This window comes from Xiphophorus hellerii, chromosome 12, assembly GCF_003331165.1.
Source record: "Xiphophorus hellerii strain 12219 chromosome 12, Xiphophorus_hellerii-4.1, whole genome shotgun sequence".
In the NCBI taxonomy this organism is placed as follows: domain Eukaryota; kingdom Metazoa; phylum Chordata; class Actinopteri; order Cyprinodontiformes; family Poeciliidae; genus Xiphophorus; species Xiphophorus hellerii.
In genome coordinates this window covers 33071266-33090973 of record NC_045683.1, presented here as the reverse complement: position 1 = coordinate 33090973, position 19708 = coordinate 33071266, and the positions used below count along the sequence as shown (strand labels likewise).

The following is a 19708-nucleotide window of genomic DNA, read 5'->3' as shown; positions in this document are numbered from 1 at the left end:
CAATGCTTAATATTGATTTAACTTTACTGATTGATTTACTGATTTACTTTACTGATTGATTTAACATTAAATCAATGTTAAATCAAGTTAACATTGATTTAATGTTTATGTTGATGCCAATGTTAACTTGCTGTAGATCGTTTTGGAGAACTAAAATGAATAAACAGGTTGTTTTAGTTCCCCAGTTGTGAAAAGGAGCCAGAAGTGTTTGTGCTCAACTTCTACCTTAGAGGCTCTGCTTCCAACTGTGTTTCTAAGAACATTTAGAGTCATTGCTATGTTTTTCTATCCTACTCCTTATTTTTTTTTTTTATTTCCTTTATTTAACCAGGTAAACCCCGTTGAGATCTAGATCTCATTTTCAAGAGGGACCTGGAAAGCTCTTCTCTGAGAATACCCACATAGCAGACTGACCTGGCCTGGATCTGGCATTCTGCTGGCACATCTGGCAAACCCCTGGCACTGTAAATTGGATCTCAACCAGACTCGGGCCAAAACTGGCAATGATGGTACGGTTCACATGAGGCAAGCCACACCTGGGCCAGTGATGGCATGCCCCACCCGGGCCAGATCTGTCCATGCCAAATATGGGTCAGTTACGGAAATTGTTATGTCACCCATGTGGTATGTGACAATTAATTTTTTCTAGGAAATCAGTTCTTAAACAAAGTTCTATTTAAAAAGAAATTAGAAAAAATATAATCTATAATATTTTTGACTTGTTACTCTAGTCGTTGTTTTTGTGTATCTAAATTTTAAATATGTTTGTTGAATGTAAACATGTTTTTGTTGTTGTTTTAGTACTTAATAATTCTAATGTCTAAATATAAGAATATTTTAAATGGAAATGACCGCTGTCTCGTCCTGGTGCCGTACGTGACATTGTTTGGCTGCTGTTGTATGTCTACAGCTTTTAAAATGTCCTTTTTAATTGTTAGTACGAATATTATTTAGCATTAACTTAGATGTTAGCCTCGAGCCGTTAGCCTTTGGCTGTTGGCCAAATTGATTTCAGATGTTCCGCATTGTTCAGGTTGAAATAACATTTTTGACAGAGGGGTTTATTCTTTTTATTTTCTTTATTTAAGTGCGGTTATGTAAGCACAGAGGGGAATCCTACTGAACAGCTGCCATGACGCAACTTGAGCACGGTGGACATCGGAGATGGAGACAGATTCTTCAATGTGTTTGAAATTAGAATGTTGTAATAAAAGAATTATGTTAATATACATTGTGTTTTTATTAATATTGCAAACGTTAAGCAGTCTGGGACAAAAATGGCATTTACATCTGGCCCAGATGGCACAATGAATGACGGGCCAGTCGTGGCCCGGACCTAGTTTGCCAGAGGTGAAACGGCATATGGGCCAGCTATAAGCCAGTTGGTGTGTCCTCAAGCGGTCCATACCTGGCTCAGTTCTGGCGGCATATTGGCCACATCTGGTGCAAACCAGCACTGGGCCATGGGGGGGTCCCGTCATTCATTGCGCCATGTCGGTCAAATGTAAGTGCCAGTTGTGGGCCACACCTAGCCCAGACCAATTTAGCTATGTGAGTATGGCACCCTCAAGGAATCATCCACAAAGCATCCAATAAAGCATTAGTTTCCACTGCTATCTCGAACAACTAATGCGTCTAATAAATCCCTCAATTAGTTGCATCAGGTGTTTGAGATAACACCTTATTTGCCAAGTTCTATTTCAAGGTGTTGAATTAGTGGTAATTGAAAGTAATATGTGCTTACTCTGGGTAAACCTGGGGAATTAAAGAGGCAGTATCATTTAAAATGTACCTTTTTGAGTTTTACATCATGTTATGTTATTCCTCATCAAAAACATACCTGGTGTGTTGCTTTGATTGTTTAATGCATGTTGGAGAAATTCTTAAATCTCTCGTGGCAACCATTCAACTATGTAAAATGCCTGAGTGGACCTAGCGCTGCTTTCCAGGACGAAGCTCCTCCTCTGAGCTGCAATTGCCAATCTTCCACCTCACAGAGCATTCCTCCCCTCGATTCCCCCATCAGCTCCTTCAGACTAGCTAGCAGCAATTGCCGAACAACTGCTGGTACTGCGCATCTGCTGAGCTCATTATACAAGCTACTTCTCAGTGCAAAGCTGATAAAATGTTAAAGGCTTATAGAGGAGCCATGTTCTATTGACTTCCTGGCGGTGGAGTGTTGGAAAGAACGGAATTTTCTTAGAGACAGAGGCCCGATCTCAAGGCGTTAAGTCACAAAGTCAAATTTCTTTTAAGTCATATCTGATATATACAGCATTTTTATAACAATTGCAAGTAATATAATTACTGGATTGTGCAATAAAATGATTATGTGGGTGGAAAACATAATACTGCTGCTATATAATTTTGCTACTAATGTAACTGTTGGATTTGTTTTCAGATTAACATTAATCATCAGATTTAAATTGCATAAAATTAAATTTGAACTTTTATTAAGATTACTTGGGCGTCCCTTGGCTCAGTTCAGTTTTTTCTTGCAATTAAAGGTACAGTAGTAATGCCATATTGTGGCAGAAAGAGTAAACTGTCAATGGGTGCCACCAGATTTTTGAAAGAAGTGGAGGAAAAATTCTTGATGGACTTTAAAAGACCTGCCACAAGCCTTGGAGCCAGCAAGCGGTGAGATTTAAGCTTCCACACTGAAGCACATGCTGAAAGCTGAAGGGCTTCATGTCTGTGCTCCATCATGTACACCGCTACGGACCCAAAAGCGCAAGAAACATAGACTACAATTTGCTCACAAATATATGCATCATCCAAAACATATTTTGAGAGAAAATTTATACATCATCCAAAAACTGGACTATAGTTGTGGGTTCAAGCATTATTAGCAATGTCTTCCAGTAACATAATTACCGTACCCTGTAATATTTTTACATTTCCTGTCAACATAATACAAAATACGCCCTGACCACTGGGATTAGCAAGTTTTTTGGGGAAAACCCTGATGATTAAGATCCAGACTCTGTGGAGGCTGATCCATGTGCAAGAATGATGTCTCATGCTCTATGAACTCCTTAATCACAATTTGAACCTGATGAATCCTGTCGTGTTATCAGGGGAAAAAAAAAATCCATTGATGATGGTATATTCAGGTAGTCATTCGTTGGACACATAATGTTGCCAGACCTGAGCAACTGCAGCAATCCCAGATCATAGTGCTGCCTCCAGGGGCATGACAGTAGGCACTAGGCATCAGTTCACCTGCCTCTCCACTTCCTCGATGTGCCCAAATGAGAAGCTAGTCATTGCATCAGCTGAGATTAAATAACTTGTTGCTAGCTGAAAGATAATTGCACATGCAGTAATTATCTAATAGGAGGCTCGTACCCATTTGTTTGGTTAAATTTAGGTGATGAATTATGTTTGGCCCAGCAGTGTTCCTCATTGTTTTGAGGAAATATTGGACGTTTTTTTTCCACTGATGTTGAAAATCTGAAAATGAATCATTAAACCCATCATTAAATAAGCTGTTCTGACACTCACCTGGTATGTAAATTCACTTGCATGAAAAAATTAGTAAGAGATGTTTCGGGTCTATTGTTATCACTTGCTAATATTTAACATGACTTTAAACCTCCAGGCAGTCATGGCAGATGGCCATTCCCACTAAGCCTAAGTTCTGGTTCTGCTGGAGGTTTCTTCCTGTTAAAGGAGTTTTTCTTTCTGCTGTCACTATGAGCATGCTGAGAATGAGGGATTGCTAAAAGGTCCATGACTCAATGCAAGTGACTTTCATCTGTTGCTACATGCTTGTTTAGGGGGAGAGAATGCTGCAAGTCAATGACTCGATGCTTGTGGGTTTCCTTAGATAATTTTTTAAGCTAATTTGAATAATAACCTGAACTTGACTGTTTGATAACTAGGATTAATTGGAATGTGTGTATTTGATTTGCTTGCCAAGGATTTGAACCCAGAAAAGATGTTGCCATGCTTTATTGGCGTGTTTCTCAATCCTGGTCTTCTGGTCCACCTGCCCTGCATGTTTTAGATGTGTCTCTGTTCCAGAACACCTGATTCAAATGACTGCATGACCTCTTCTGCATGCCAGAAGCCTGTTAATCACCCACTTATCCAAGTCAGATATGTGGCAGAAGGGAAACACCTGAAACATGCATGGTAGTGGTTCTTGAGGACTGGGATTGAAAACCAGTCCTTTAAGATAATTTCATAAGAAATATTAAACTGAACACATTTCAATTAATTAGGAAAGACAGTGTAGATATATAGTTTCTATTAATAACTTGATCAACAGAAATCACTCCAAAAAAGCACAAAATGCAGCTGAAAGAATACATTCAAGACTAATGTCAATATACGGACAATTCTGGAATTACATCACGTTTATATGTTAAGCAGTGAGATTATTGTACATGGCTCTTTCTATGCTGGTAAAATGTTACCTTTCCTTTAATCAATTTCAAGACCTTAAATTCAGGCCTATTTGATGCCTTTGGCTTTTAGCTCTTCTTGGACTCGGTTGAGGTATTCAGGATCTGGGTATCCATAGCTGCAAAAAGGAAAACAAATCCATCAGCTTGGTGCTGGTGTCAACCTCCAATAATCAGCCTCTAGGTCACATGCATTACCACTTGTATATATTAGCTTTGTTTCCATTTTTTATTTGTGCTATTTTTAAGATTGTAGCTCATGAAATATCCTGACCACTAACATACAACTTGCTCAGGAAATTTACTTAGAGGAACACCACTAAGTCTGTGCCTAAAACATCTATGGTTATTAAGTCCTGTATATTCAAATTATTTATGGTGCATGGTCATTAAAAGCTCATTAAATAAAAAATAAATTAATAAATATGTGATAAAAGGCCATAAACAGTCCTTACGAAGTTGGTCCTCCATGCGTTGATGTCTTGTGGTGAATATCATTCCAAGTCACCATATTGTTCCTGCCACTGGTGCTGGATCGACCAATAGTGAAGATGAGCCTCTGATTAAAGGCTTTCCTGAGCAGCTCCAGGACCTTCCTTCCTTCAGAGGAGTCTGGGAGGTAGGCGGTTCGGGATGCACCTTCGAATGGTTGACCAGGGTTTGGATGCTCCTCCTGCAAAAATCTTTTATTTTAAAAGTCATCTCAGGGTGTCATGTGATTGTGCCCATTTAAAAGCTACTACTTCCTAATCCCTCTGCCTAGCAGCAGGCTAACTGTCCTTTAGGAGAAAAAATTATTTGTTACAGCAAATTTTTTAAATTTGTTGAAATAATAAATAAATCAGAATTTCAATATAAAAAAATCAGATTTATCATAACAACAATAAATTATAACTTATGGCATTTGTCAACCTTAAAAGAAATAGTAGTATTGTCGGGAATGTTACTTTAGATAATTTTCTTCATGATTAGTTTATTCAGAGCATCAATACATAGCCATAAATTAAACAGTATAGTAATAGTAGTAATACTTCATGAAGTAGTTACTTGGTGCATCTGGATCCTAAAAATCTAGCTTCTTTATGTTATAGGGTCCTGAAGAAAATAACTAAAAAAAGGTTGCTTGAAGTAGAATTATTATGCTCTGAAAAATAATTGTTTGAATAGATCAGTAAATTAGTATGTAATTATACTGAATAATTATATGTGCAAACTTCAGACAATACACTGTGTGCACAATTATTAGGTAAGTTTTAGTTTTGACCATATAATTTTTATGAATATTTTCCAACTCCATTTGTATAAGCTTGAATGCTTATTGAAAATGAACACGTCAGCTGATGTGTATTTGTTTAATGAGGGAGGGTGGGGCCTAAGGAAATCAACACCTTTTATCAGTGCTTCTCAATTCCAGTCCTCAGGTCCCCCTGCTCTGCATGTTTTAGATGTGCCCCTATTCAGAACAGCTGAGCCAAATGATTGCATTACCTGTTATGCGGGCATCAAGTACTGCAGAAGCCTGTTAATCACTCATAGATTCAATCCAGGTGTGTGGCAGCAGGGAAACACCTAAAACATGCAGGGCAGGAGGGCCTGAGGACCGGAATTGAGAAACACTGCCTTATATCAAGGTGTGCATAATTATTAGGCAGCTTCTTTTCTTCTAGCAAAATTGGCCAATAAAAGAGATTTAAGTGACTATGAAAAGTCCAAAATTGTAAAACGTCTTTCAGAGGGAAGCAGCACTCTTGAAACTGCTAAGACATTGGGAAGTGATCACAGAACCATCAAACGTTTAGCTGCAAATAGTCAACAGGGTCGCAAGAAACAAGTTGAGAAAAAAATACATAAATTAACTGTCACAGATTTGAGAAGAATCAAATGTGAAGCTGCCAGGAGCCCATTATCTTCCAGTGCTGTCATATTCCAGAACTGCAACCTACCTGGAGTTCCCAGAAGTACAAGATGTTCAGAGCTCAGAGACATGGCCAAAATAAGGAAGGCTGAAACCTGACCACCACTGAACAAGACATACAAGTTCAAACGCCAAGATTGGGCCAAGACAGATCTGAAGATGGATTTTTCAAAAGTTTTATGGACTGATGAGATGAGAGTGACTCTTGACGGACCAGATGGATGGGCTCGTGGCTGGATCAGTAATGGGCACAGAGCTCCATTTCGCATCAGACACCAGCAAGGTGGAGGCAGGTACTGGTATGGGCTGGTATTATTAAAGATGTGCTTGTTTTCAGGTTGAAAATGGTCTGAAAATCAACTCCCTTCCCCGCTGCCAGTTTTAAGAAGATACTTTCTTCAAGCAGTGGTGCAGGAAAAAGTTTGCATCTTTCAAGAGGACCATGATTTTTATGCAGGACAATGCTCCATCGAGCATCAAAATACTCCACTATGTGACTACCAGTAAAAGCATTAAATGATGAAAGAATAATGACGTGGCCCCTCCCTCACCAGACCTAAGCCTCCTTGAGAACTTGCGAGCCCTTCTTAAACAGGAGATTTACAGTGAAGGAAAACAGTTCACATCCCTGAACAGTGTCTGGGAGGCTGTGATTGCTGCTGCACATAAAGTTGATTGTCAACAGATCAAGAAACCAACAGACTCCTTGAATGGAAGGCTTACAACTGTTAATGAAAAGAAGCGTGGCTATGTTGGTCACTGACATATTTTTTAAATCTTAGAAATGTTTGTCAATTTTGAGTTGTGTTTATTATTCTCACTTTAATGGATGACAATAAAAAAGTGAGATGGGAAAGTTTTCAGTCTTAAATCAGTTGCATAATAATTCTGCACACAAATAGTTGCCCAATAATCGTTCACATATAGATATTGTCCTAACAAAGCCAAAATCTCACTTTTGCTTTCTTAAATATTCAGGTTTGAGAGGTTATTAACATTTTGGATTAACCGACAGCGCTGGAGTTGTTCAAAAATAAAATAAATCCTCAAAACTACAATTTGCGTAATTATTGTACACACAGTGTATACCTAAAACAGATTTGGTATAAAGATCAAACTGATTTTTGGCAGAGTGGAATTGGAATGTTTTTCTGTTTAAGAATAAAGTTGTTGATGGACCCACAAACAGAAATAATAACCTTTGAAGTTTACAAACGAGTATAATGACCACACTAAGAGAATTTTGTTTTTTGAAATCATAAGAATGAAGTCGTATTACGTGTACAAAGTCGTAAAATTAGTTGGATAAAATAGTATTTTTATGGAAGCTCACACATAAAAGAAAATTTCCCAATGCGTTAAAATCAGGAATGTGGAGCATCTTGTGAAGTTATACATTGGTATCAGCTTTACAAGTAAGGAAATGATCTTTGGGCTGCACAGTGGCGCAGTAGGTAGCAGCAAGAAGGTCCTGAGTTCGATTCCCGGCCCGGGGTCTGTTTGCATGTTCTCCCTGTACATGCATGGGTACTCCAGCTTCCTCCCACAGTCCAAAAACATGACTGTTAGGTTAATTGGTTTCTCTAAATTCTCCCTAGGTGTGTGTGTGCGCATGGTTGTTTGTTCTGTCTGTCTCTGTGTTGCCCTGCGACAGACTGGTGACCTGTCCAGGGTGTACCCTGCCTCTCGCCCGGAACATTAGCTGGAGATAGGCACCAGCACCCCTCCTGACCCCGCTAGGGACAAGGGTGTTAGTGAATGGATGGAAATTATCTTTTAAGATGGTAGTAAAAAATATAATCAGTATAAGGACTTTAAAGTAAGCAATTGTGTCTTTTTTGAAGAAACAACCAAACAGACTTGATGAACTGGTCATTTCAGATCTTGATAAGTATCAAGACGCCTTTTTTTCTGCTAATCTTAATTCTATATTCTCATAACATTCTGACTTAATTCTCATAGTCTGGCCCTAATCCTCTGTCAAAGAAGTGCAACTTCAGCTGTGTTTGCAAATTTGTTTTGTTGGATACCAAAGCAACACCAGACACACTCCATCCTCCCAAAGATGAAGTACTTGGGAGATGATGAACTTTGATGAGTGCAGCTTTGCTCTTACCTTTTGAATTCCACTTGGAACGTGATAATGGATGACTAATGTTCCATGTCTCTCATATCCAGGTAAGGAGGCAGAGGATGTCCTGATGTTCATTGTCCCTCCATCAGGCTGTGTTCCCTTCAAGGTCCCGTACACCTCCCCGCAGATAGGACAAATGGGTTTGTAGTCAAAGGCTCTTTGGAGACAGTCTTTGCAGAAGGAATGCTTGCACTGCAGGGCCTTTTTCTTCTCTGGTGGGATTGGCTCCATACAGATTGGACATGTCTCGTTGCCAGGAGGTTTGCTTAGTTTGGGTGAAGGAGCAGATGACTTATAGCTTTGACTTCTTGCTGAATCCCTTTTAACTGGACTGTTGTCTGAACTCTTTGGATTTTGTGAAAGAAACTCTTTCAGTTTTTGCACATGTGCAAAAGGTCCACAGACTGTTGTGTCTTTGCTGGAGCCTGATTTAAAAAACAGGAGAGGAAACTTTCTCTGCAGATCCTCAGCTTGATGTGGAGCCACATGAAGAGATGTTAGCTGCAGGTCAGAGGCAGTTCTCTGGTAGAAAGTGATAAACCTCTGCCTCACAAAGTCCAGATGCACCCTGTCAGAAGAGCAAGCTGATTCACTTGGGGCTCTGAAGTTAACCTGTACTGTGCTCTGGGGGTCACCGTTTGCTGCTTTGAACTCAATGACAAAACGGCCTTGAATTCTCTTTAGTTTTTCGTCATATTTTTTTTTAATGTATTCCATCACAACTCCGTTCACAGGTACTGAACATGTTGCATCACAGGGAGTTGGAGGAGCAGTCTGTCCTTGTGTTCCAAGACTGGAAAGATGTCCTGACAGTCGCTTTACAAGCTGCTGCACCTCATTAAAGTCTCTACTGAACACTCTGTAACAGGAACCAGTTTTCTCAGGATGGTAGTTATCATTAATCCACTTTTTATCTATGTCTCCAATCATCTTCCCATCAATGATTAGAGTAATGTCTGTGATAATCTGCAACAGAACAGAACAGTTTAAGTCATTTAATAAGTCCAGCTAAATAAAGTATAACATACAGTGTTGTTTGACTTCCTATGCTGGTCACAAAGTATATTAAAACATATTCAGTTATTTAGGAGATCATCTTTAGATCCGAGATAAAATGAACTCCACTTCTGTTTCTTATGACTGAAAAAGATAGATCTTCTCATAAATATATGCTTTGTTCAAGTCATTTTTATTTTGTTTGACTGAGTTTCAGTCCAGTCCTTTTACCTGACCTCGTGTCATCACGAAGCAGGTTCAAGCTATCTGGGTTTTACTTATGTTCATGGTCAGCTATGCATCGTTTTTTTCGGTCACTACTGCAAAAAAAGTTTCCAACAAAGAATTTCACCATAATACAACCCCAATCCCAATGACGTTAGGACATTGTGTAAAGTATAAAAAAAACAGAATACAAGTATTTGCAAATCCTTTTCAACCGACAACAAAGACAAGATATGTAATGCTCAAATGGATAAACTTTATTTTTATTTTTGCAAGTATTCACTTATTTAGAATTTGATGCCTGCTACACAATCCATAAAAGTTGGGACAGGGCCTCGTTTACCACTGTATTACATCATCTTTCCTTTTAGCAATCAATATGTGTTTGGGATCTGGGGACACTAACTGTTGAAGTTTTAAGTGAAATTCTTTTTTATTCTTGCTGCATGTACAACTTCAGTTATTCAGTAGTCTCTGGTTTCAGTTATGGTAATTTGTGCTTCATAATGAGCAACGTTTCACTGGGAGACAAATCTGGCCTCCAGGCAGGCCAGTTTAGTGATTTGAATTAATAAAACTAAATTAAAATGCCCACGTTTCATTCATTCATCTTTAAATTCTCTGAAAATACAAATTTGCAGCCTAAGCATCCTTATGATGTAAGGAGTTCTAACTAACAGGGACTATATTAGGATTCAGCTGGTATCCGTTTCCAGGAATAGGGTACAATAGAATGATGATGGAGAGTTGGTACAAACAAGACGCGTGGGATCTTATGCCGGTGTTACGGATTAACTGGTGGCTAAATTAACTGGTGGTGGCAGCTGGGAGAGACAGACGTTTCTGTGGCCATGGCTTATCGGACCCTTTTACAGAACCAGTAAATAAACAATGCAATAAGCTTAAAGAACTACAAATCTGTGCAAAAATACTATTCGATTCCGTAAGACACCAATTAAGATCTCGAGAATAACTAATTAGAAAGACTTTTATTGGTCTAATATTGTATGTTGCCTTTTTTTAAAATATTTTTTTTTTATACGGAGGCTTTTATTTTGAAATTAAACATCAGCTCGGGTTGATATTTGCTGGTTGTGTTCACTTCTGCCACTCAGAAGTGAGAGAAGTCACTGGAAACGGAGAGTTTTTAAGCAACAGGCACGGTAACTTAGGGGGAAAAAATAAAAACGTCTTATTTAAATAGGGTTTTATTTTGAAATTAAACATCAGATCGGGTTGACTTTTGCTGGTTTTGTTCTAGAGGTGTCCCTCTGCCATCCAGAAGTGAGAGAAGTCGCTAGAAACAGATTTTTTCAGCATTGCTTAATGTCCCCAATTATTACCGATACATTATTTCTTTTTGCAACTGCATAAATACAAAGTCTAAACTTGAAGCCGCTGGAAATCTACTTACAGTAGATCAAACATGAACCGGATGTGAGTATTTACTCTGAAAGTAGCTCGTAAATTAGGGTGCCGTAACGTCTTGTGCCGTGGCGCACGTTAAAATCGAGTGCGGGCAGGCTTTACTGACATTTTCAAAGAGGCGGCTAGCTTTACCGCAGTTTTGGGAGTCAATTCCAATGTTTTTCGGATACAAAAAGCAGAAACTGTCCACTTAGGCTTACATTGCGGTAATTTGAAGTTAATTTTTTTCTGGTGAACCTGAATGTGAATGGAATTGTGTTTATGGAATTGCTCTGGTTATGCTCAAATGCGGCGTTTTCTTAAAAAATGCTGCTCTGCAGACACTTGTTTTGAAACATAATTTTCACATGTAACATTAAACATTTATGCGTGAAATTGAATTTATAGTTAAGTTTTGCAAACGGTTTTGTCACACGGGTACCATTTTTTAACAGGCATTAATGCCGCTACCTACAATTTTGAAACATCTGCGGTGCGCATAGGTTTCAACCAGTTAATTTAGCCACCAGTTAATCCACAACACCGGAAAAATCAACGTTCCATCAGGAAGTCCTGTTCCCGTGTTACCTAACAACTTGCCACACTTTTCAACAAACATAAAGTAGAATTCCATAGAATCGTCTTCGTTTGTTATCATATTCAAATAAAAATACACACATGACATTAAATAAACAAGCTGGTTGCTATGCGAGTCAAACAAATAACAATAGTATAACAACATTAGTTTCTATACAAATTACAAGCCCAGCTAACGCTCAGCGGTCCTGGAGGAGTAGTTTAAATGAACATACCTCGTCCTTTTTGCGATCACAAGTCATTTCTCTGCAGCTTAGTTGGTCAATCTGAGCTAACAAGGCGGGTTGCCTGCTCCAAAGAAGCCTGGTTTCACTTTCAGCTTCTTTTATTTCACCTTACGTCTCCCCCTGCAGGTTATAATGGGAATAACAGAAACAATTCGACCTTTACTACAGGTATATGCGTGGTGTTTACACTCTCAGTATTTGCTCTTAAAACGCAAACGTAATGAACGATATCTTCATTTCGAACCTATAATAATTATGTTGTAATCATTTGACGAAAGACCATGTAATTTATCAGACTTCAGGAATAGATTTTATATTTCTCACACCGTCTTACATTAAATCTGATTAAAGTTTTTTTGTTTTATGACAGTTGAGGTTATTCAGATTATTTCTATTTGCTAAATGCTAAAGTAATAAAATAGATTTAGTTAATTTATTAATTTTCTTTCAATTTAAATTCAGAAGATAATATACACTCCATACCAACTTTTAAACTTTAACTATGTGATGTCCTAAAATGTTTGTGTCAGTATTTCAACACTATGTTATTACTTCATGAAGCTATTTTGTGAGGTGCATCAAAATGTAATGTTGGTCATGTGGACGAACACTTCATCAAATCATAAATGATTTCTCCCAAAATGAAGATCTTTGTCAATTCAGTTCAATTCTGTTTATTATATATTTAATTATGTAATGGCTGTTTTTCTATCTGAATGGCCTTTCAACCCATGCAGCCTACTGACCTTTTTGATCAGTTTTCATTTTGACATAAAATATCTTAAAATTTTTTCAAAAATCTTTTTGTAGAAAAACCATGACCATTTTTATGTTGTCCTGCTAAGGAGACACAACTAGTTATTAGGTTAAGGAAGCAATTACTTTTCCCCAAAGGGCCAAGTTGGTTTTCCAGATTCTCCCCCCTTAATCTCAATGAATAGAATCACTTGAATACAGGTTTTTGTTTTTATCCGATTATCTTTATCGGATATTAAAATTAGCTTCATAATCAGAAGCGTTCTGTCGTGACAGCACCCTCTTGCTCCCCCAAAAAACAAAAATAAAAAACAACCAAACAAAAGCAAAAAAACAAACAAACAAGCAAAAAAATAAACAGAGGAACTCTGTTGGGGCAAACACTCTATAGTGAGATCTATATAACTATATGATGTGGTTGTTCTTTTTGTTCTTATCTTCTGTGACAGACTGGGCAACACAGAATAAGACAATATAAAAAGATGAAATTGTTTTATTTTTTCAAGTATTATGTTAATTTATATTATTTTCATGATGAACATTACTGAAATCCTCCTCAATGGAAAAACCAGGGGATTACCTAACCATCAGATTCTGGTTTTAATTACAAAGCAGCTTTCTCTATTCTCTACACTGGTATTTTTATTTTTTTTTTATCTGATGTCTTTGTTGATGAGCTACAAGTCTCTGAGGTTGGAAGGCCTCTTTGCCATCACTTTAACACACTTCCTAAATTCAAATGAGTGTTTTGAAAAAGACAATCAGAAACGTACAAAATTATGACCTCACCATGTGGGCGTTCAAAAATTGCTTAAAGGCACCGTAATCTCAGTGTATGCAAACCTCAGAATTTTCTAAAAATAGAAAAAGTATGGTCTGACTCTGAGTAATGTCAGACAGTGAGGAAAAATGTGTTATCCATGTATTCACTGCAGTGTCATAGTTTGTCCAGCAGAGGTCACTAGAGCTCCATATGATGTGGCTATTCTTTTCTTCTATGACAGACTGGGCAAACGTGTGGAAGCTGGGATGGCTCTGTGGGTCATTTGGACGTTCTGATTTTGTAAAGTAGCTTGAAGCATTCTGAGTCAAAACACCACATCAGAAACAGATACTAGATTTTTATGATCAATTGCTGCCGTGAACTATTGTAAAACTCATATTTAATTGTCATAACTCTGTTACTGTTGTCCGATTAATTTAACCTGTATTATACTATTCTTTCCACGATTATTTTAGTATTTTACAGACTTTTTAGGCTATATTAGGATAAGGTTAGATGTCCACCTGTCTACAAAATTAAGGAACCCCATATAAAATAACCCGTAGGCCTTACCTGTCCACGTTTATAATATAGAAATATTTTCTTCTTTAGATGGTTCAGTCTTGTACATTTGGTGATATTTTCAGCAACAGTTTCATTAGATTTTATAATCTCAACAGGCCACCTTAGATTGCAGCGCAGTAAGATGTCATAGGCCAGAGTTAAACTGTTGCTCTCCAGATGATTTTTTTTAACACTGACTGACTCTCACTGATCAGCCTGTCAAACCGGACTATTAGGATTCCAGCCATAATTATGTACCAATAATTTGGATCCACCCCACCTGTCCTGCATGGTCTGCTGGAAAGTGTCTGGATCGACGAGGAACATTTTGTCAGGGCTTTGACTGGCCTTCTGTGGGCTTGGATAGATGTATAGCGAAAAGCACAAACAGGCTGTTTTGAAGGCATTGTCAGGTCAAATTTGAGTTTGGATTCTGATGGGTTTATTCATCTGAACATGTGAATTATATCAGAAAATATGTCATCAAATGTTAAATGACGGTATCATCAGGCCTACAGCTGGGTAAAACACACACCAAATAAAATATTTTCAGTATTTCAGGCAGCATCCTGAGTACACTGAGCTCTCACAGCTTGAAAATATCACGCAGTTTGGATTGAAGAGGTTTAGACATCTGTCAAATTCAGCCAATAGAATGTAGGCTACATTAGGAATATTGAAAAAATCCTGCTGCGGGATTAAGTCCAGATTCTAATCTGATCACAGAAGTCGGATGGAAGCAAAACAGCTCTTCCAAAAGCTGCATAGATAGTAGAAAAAGATCAATGTATGAGGCATTTTCAGCAGCAGAGAGAATCTTAGCTGAACATGCAGCAGGTCGGAGCCACATTGTTCCATGTAATTGGTGTGAAATATTAGAGCTGCCTGTCAAACATGATCAACTGCGGTGAAAAGCCTCTCACTACCAGTCCAGAGCCCACTCTGCAAGCCTATAAAGCTTTATGTGTTTTTCTGTCATTCACGCATTGGGAGAGGATTTATGGAGTCAGTGCCTGTGCTCATTTTTGAAGTAAAACAAAACCAAAAGGAAAAAAAACATGAATGTTTATGTTATTAAACATGCTAGCTGTCAAATTTTAGTTAGATTTTATTTACTAGTATGGTGAAATATTTTTGTTCCGTACACACTTTTATTGTCACACTTAATTTTTCTTTCGTTTTTTCCCCTCTTGTGTCTGAGTCATTTGTTTGTTTTATTCAGTTTTAAGACTCCCTCTGCTTTTTACACCTGCCTATTTCTTGTAGCTCATGTATGCATTTCTCTTTGCGTTTTGGACTCATTACATAAATGAGGGGCTTTTATTTAAAGTGGGTCATGGTGTCTAGATGTCTTTTTTTCTGGCTTGTTGCTTGATCTACATCAAATCTACCCCAACAGTGAAACGGAGACACTGCATCTTTGGTAAATGAAGCTGATACAGAGGTAAGTAAACATAATGGGTTTAAAGGCAATTTAGTAAATAAGAAAATCAACTTATCTTGAAATCCTATGTGTTTTTATGAACGCATGCAGAAATACTTAATTTTATAAAAGTTCTTCTGGAAACTGTCTCCCAATCAACTTTAAAGAACCAAATTGTATAGGAAGGACTAAACTAGGAGCAAGGGCAGGTATGGAAATCAATATAATTTTGCACCCATCCCATAATCATATTATCTAAATATATTATTTTTAATGCTAATTTAAAAATATGAAAAAACATATTGTAAAATCTTGCAACATTTCTATATTATGCTGACATAAAATTTCCTTCAGTACACCAAAACATGTCACTTGATTCATTAAAACTCCTGAAGTTGGACTTTTGCGTTTGGTCTTTCAACCAAAGATTAAGTCTGGGGGGCATGAAACATTTTTTAATGGCAGAATGTTTTGTAAATATGGTATTTTAGTTTTCAAATGAATCTATTATGCAAATATTGCTGTCATATGGTGGGGAGCTAATGAAAGAGTCCACCAGCTTTGGATATTTTTTTATCTGTAACCCATACAGCAGTTAATTTGAAATAATGGTATCACCTCTTACCCAATACTTTATGTCAAACAAGTCAACGTTAGTTTTGTTTTTGGAGTTTTTCAGCAACTGCATTGCATTGCCCCATAAAGGCCTCTCACAACATTTTGGGTCCCTTTTTGTACAGAGGTAGATGTTTCAAAAAGCCACTCCTGTTTTTAAAGAAACAAGAGGACCAACACAAAGATCATTTTTGGAAAACCTTTATTTCCATGTGGACAAAAAAATAAAAAATCCTTAGCATTCATATGTGCCTAACTGTCACGCACGTGCAGAGGTGTAGGGGCGGAGGGAGCTTGAGCCCCTGCCTCTTTTATCCTTGATGCCCCGAGTACCTTTTTTGAGTTTTTTTTTTTTTCAACTTTAATTTTTTTTATCTGTGTGTGAGGAGTCCTGCTTGTGCCCCCTCGACAATAATATTTAGCTAAATATAATACTTTTGCAAAAAAAAAAATAGTCTGGCTGCGCTGCTTTCGGTCTAATAATGACTGAGGATTCTCAGTTTCTCTGCCTTCATGTTGTTAAGACACCTGGCCCATGGTGAGGAGGAGGGGGGCGGATTTGCGCCCTCTAACTATCAAATTATGGGCAAGAATATGTTTCCAACAAACACTTGTTTGTGAATAAAAACGTCATGTTGAAGTTAGAAAATCCGTTTAAATTTATTTTTTTGTACGGTAATTGTCCTCGCAATAGCAGGAAAAACCCTCTTTGCTCCTAAACACAGAACTGGTTCATTTGCAGAGAAAACTATAACTTTAATTTTATTAGACTGCCCCAGTGCTGGACTAAATGCAGCATGAGTCGGTCCAACCGACATATAAAGAATATCTGTATTTATATTAGACATTCCTAAACGGTACCGCGACTGTCACCATGACGCACCTCAAAGCCCGGGTTCCGCCTGCTCGATGTTCGCTCTCTGCTTCACTTTAACCTAACGTTACTACCAGGCGGTTCGCACCGCTGCTGACGGGTTCTGGGCTGGAGGTGAGCGGTTGTGAATACTGCAGAACCTCAACTGCTAAAGAAAGATTCAGCTCATAGCATTTTTAGTTCGCAAAATATCATATATACATCAGCGAAAATACTATACCAATTATTTGGATTGTAGCATAAAGCCAAACATGCCACAATTAAATAAATTAAAATGTCCCAAAAGCATCATCAGACTGACATAGGGGCTACCGGGGGATTGGTAGCGGCTGGCTCTTCATGCAGGGCCGGCCCAAGGTAATATGGGGCCTTACACTGAATCAAGACTTAGCCCCCTGCTTCCCTTCTACCAAGAACTTCAGCATCACTAACAGTGTTTAAATATAAATTTAGTGAAGTCTGTGATAGGGAGCCCAGGTTAACTGGCCAAGTTTAAAATCAATCACAAATTATTGGTTATTATTTGTTATGATGCATTTGTGAACAAACCCAGCTCAAACACAAAGATTACGCCGTATTGTAGCCATAGTAACACAACAACCAAACTATAAAGATGATTCTTTGCACTTTTACAAAGTAAACTTCCTAATTAAATCCTAAATGTACTATTTTTTCCTCTGTTTAATGCATTAAAGAAAATTTAATAGCATTATTATTCTCAATAAATGAATGCTACAGGTTTAGCTCTATGGTCCATGTTACAATTCAACCATTCATAGGGGCCCCGGAATGTCTGGAGGGCCCTACCAGTTACTGAGTTTTCTTTGTCTTGATATCTCTCCATACAACTGTAGATCTCTCATAGGTGCTAACATCCAAAAAATACATAGAGTTAAGCCCTCTGAGCTTTTTTGATCTTTCAAGCAGTCTGCAGCTAAGTGGTTATAGAGGTTCAACAGAAGTAGTAGGGCTTATTTAGTAAAATAGCAAATTTGCTTATTTCATAGCATGCGTCATAATCAGCAACCTTCTCTCCTATGGTCTGTTTAACAACTACAGTCTCAGGTCAATACAGCCCTCCAGGACTGTCAGCAGCAGAAACAGCAGCATTATACCTGTCGGAGAAAACATAGACTATATTTGCTTTGCATTGTCCCCACATGATGACAATGATACAGTATGAGTCGATTAAATATTAGATTCTCAATTAATATGGGTTATTGCTATGCTGTTATATGGTGTTTTAAGATTTTGTTCAATGTGCCCTTTTTTAACTTTCAGCCTCTGCCCCTCCAAAAGTCTCTGCACAGCCCTGACTATAAATTAGGGGTCCGAGCCTGTGTAACAAAGTTAACAATGTACTTTATTGATTATTGATATTGATATATGTTATGTTGAGTATTTGTGAATTTTATCTGTGTGCCAGTGTTCTGACTGTCTTGTGACATAGCATCGATGTGCGCATGCACTTTACCACAAGGTAAGACGGATTCATGGGTAGCAAAGATAAACAGAACACCTGTGCAACGCAGTTTTTATTTTCATGTTTAGGACCGGAGTGCAAGGAGAGAAGTGGAAAGAAGATGAATTTGTTTTAATCTCTTCCAGATATGTGTTTTTAATATACGTTATACATTTTACTTCTCTGTTTATTTTTCTCTGTCCCACTGTGTTATGTGTTATTATGGCCACAAGGTGACGTTTTCCTCTTCTTGTTTTTGGTTTGTTGTGATTTTTGTGAGATTTATTTTTGATTTTTTTTGTTGTTAAGGATTGTCTTTGGAAGGAAATATTTGACAGCGTTGTTCTGCGCTGCTGAGGGACCAGAGTGCAGGGAGAGAGGGGGAAAGAAGGTTGATTTGTTTTAATCTCTTCCAGAATAAATGGTTCATTTGTGCAGTCTGGGTGGATGATTTCTATGAGCACATCATCACAACCTGTTACACCTGTGGGAGCAAGCCGATCGCAAGTGCAAGGCATGGCCATTCTCCTGCTCCCAGTGGAGCAGGGAACCTTACTGTTTTTGCCCCGGTTTTCTTTCATGTTGATTACTCTAACAGTGTCTTCACAGATCTGTCCAACAAATCAATCAAACATCTGCAGCTGATCCAGAATGCTGCTGCTCGAGTTCTCACTAAAACTAGGAAGATAGAGCACATGACACCAGGTTTAAAGTTCCTACACTGGCTCCCTGTAGCTCAAAGAATAGACTTTAAAATACTGTTAGTTTATAAATCAGTGAACGGCTTAGCACCACAATACATTAAAGATCTGCTGTTGTTGTATCTACCTTCCAGACCCCTCAGGTCTTCTGGTTCTGGTCTCCTCTGTATCCAGAACCAGAACCAAACAAGGAGAAGCAGCATTCAGCTTCTATGCACCACAAATCTGGAACAAACTTCCGGAAAACTGTAAAACAGCTGAAACACTGACTTCCTTTAAACCTGGACTAAAACCCCACTTGTTTAGAGTTGTATTTGAAACGTAATCAATTATGAATGTCATGATGGCACTTGACTTAATGTAATGTTTTGATTGTTGAGTCTATGTTGCATGACTTTGTGTTCTTGTGTTTGTTATGATGTAAAACACATTGAAATGCCTTGCTGCTGAAATGTGCTATACAAATGAAATTTGATTGATTGATTAATTTTGATTATTATGTTTCTCCACTGAAGCTCATACTGCAGCCTACTCCCTGGAACTTATTACAACTTTTATTTATTATTCAGGTTCAGTACCCACACCGCTACAAATATTCAGGCATGTGCACCTGTACCTCAAAGTCCCATTAACAAAA

At 38.0% G+C, this 19708-nt stretch overlaps 1 protein-coding gene and 1 long non-coding RNA gene across 2 annotated transcripts; one reads left to right on the top strand and one right to left on the bottom strand.

Annotated features, from left to right (window-relative positions):
- Nucleotides 1–1062: 1062 nt before the first annotated feature.
- On the top strand, nucleotides 1063–19391 carry LOC116729538 (uncharacterized). Its single transcript, XR_004341171.1, has 3 exons — nucleotides 1063–1184; nucleotides 4244–4250; nucleotides 19380–19391. It is a non-coding gene; the product is annotated as an uncharacterized LOC116729538 (long non-coding RNA).
- LOC116729536 (E3 ubiquitin-protein ligase DTX3L) lies at nucleotides 3942–12024 on the bottom strand. Its single transcript, XM_032578161.1, has 4 exons — nucleotides 11902–12024; nucleotides 8444–9427; nucleotides 4868–5085; nucleotides 3942–4531 (listed from the first exon to the last, which is right to left on the bottom strand). The coding sequence occupies exons 1-4, from the start codon at nucleotides 11926–11928 to the stop codon at nucleotides 4462–4464; spliced, it is 1299 nt and encodes a 432-aa protein (XP_032434052.1). The 5' UTR covers nucleotides 11929–12024; the 3' UTR covers nucleotides 3942–4461.
- Nucleotides 19392–19708: the final 317 nt, after the last annotated feature.

Bases quoted from the DNA above. Each gene is read 5' to 3' on its own strand.
- LOC116729536 (XM_032578161.1), bottom strand. From the start codon at position 11,928: ATGACTTGTGATCGCAAAAAGGACGAG. The intron at 9,428-11,901 runs GTATGTTCATTT...GTTCTGTTGCAG, and splicing joins GTGATCGCAAAAAGGACGAG to ATTATCACAGACATTACTCT. The intron at 5,086-8,443 runs GTAAGAGCAAAG...AGATTTTTGCAG, and splicing joins TTCCAAGTGGAATTCAAAAG to GAGGAGCATCCAAACCCTGG.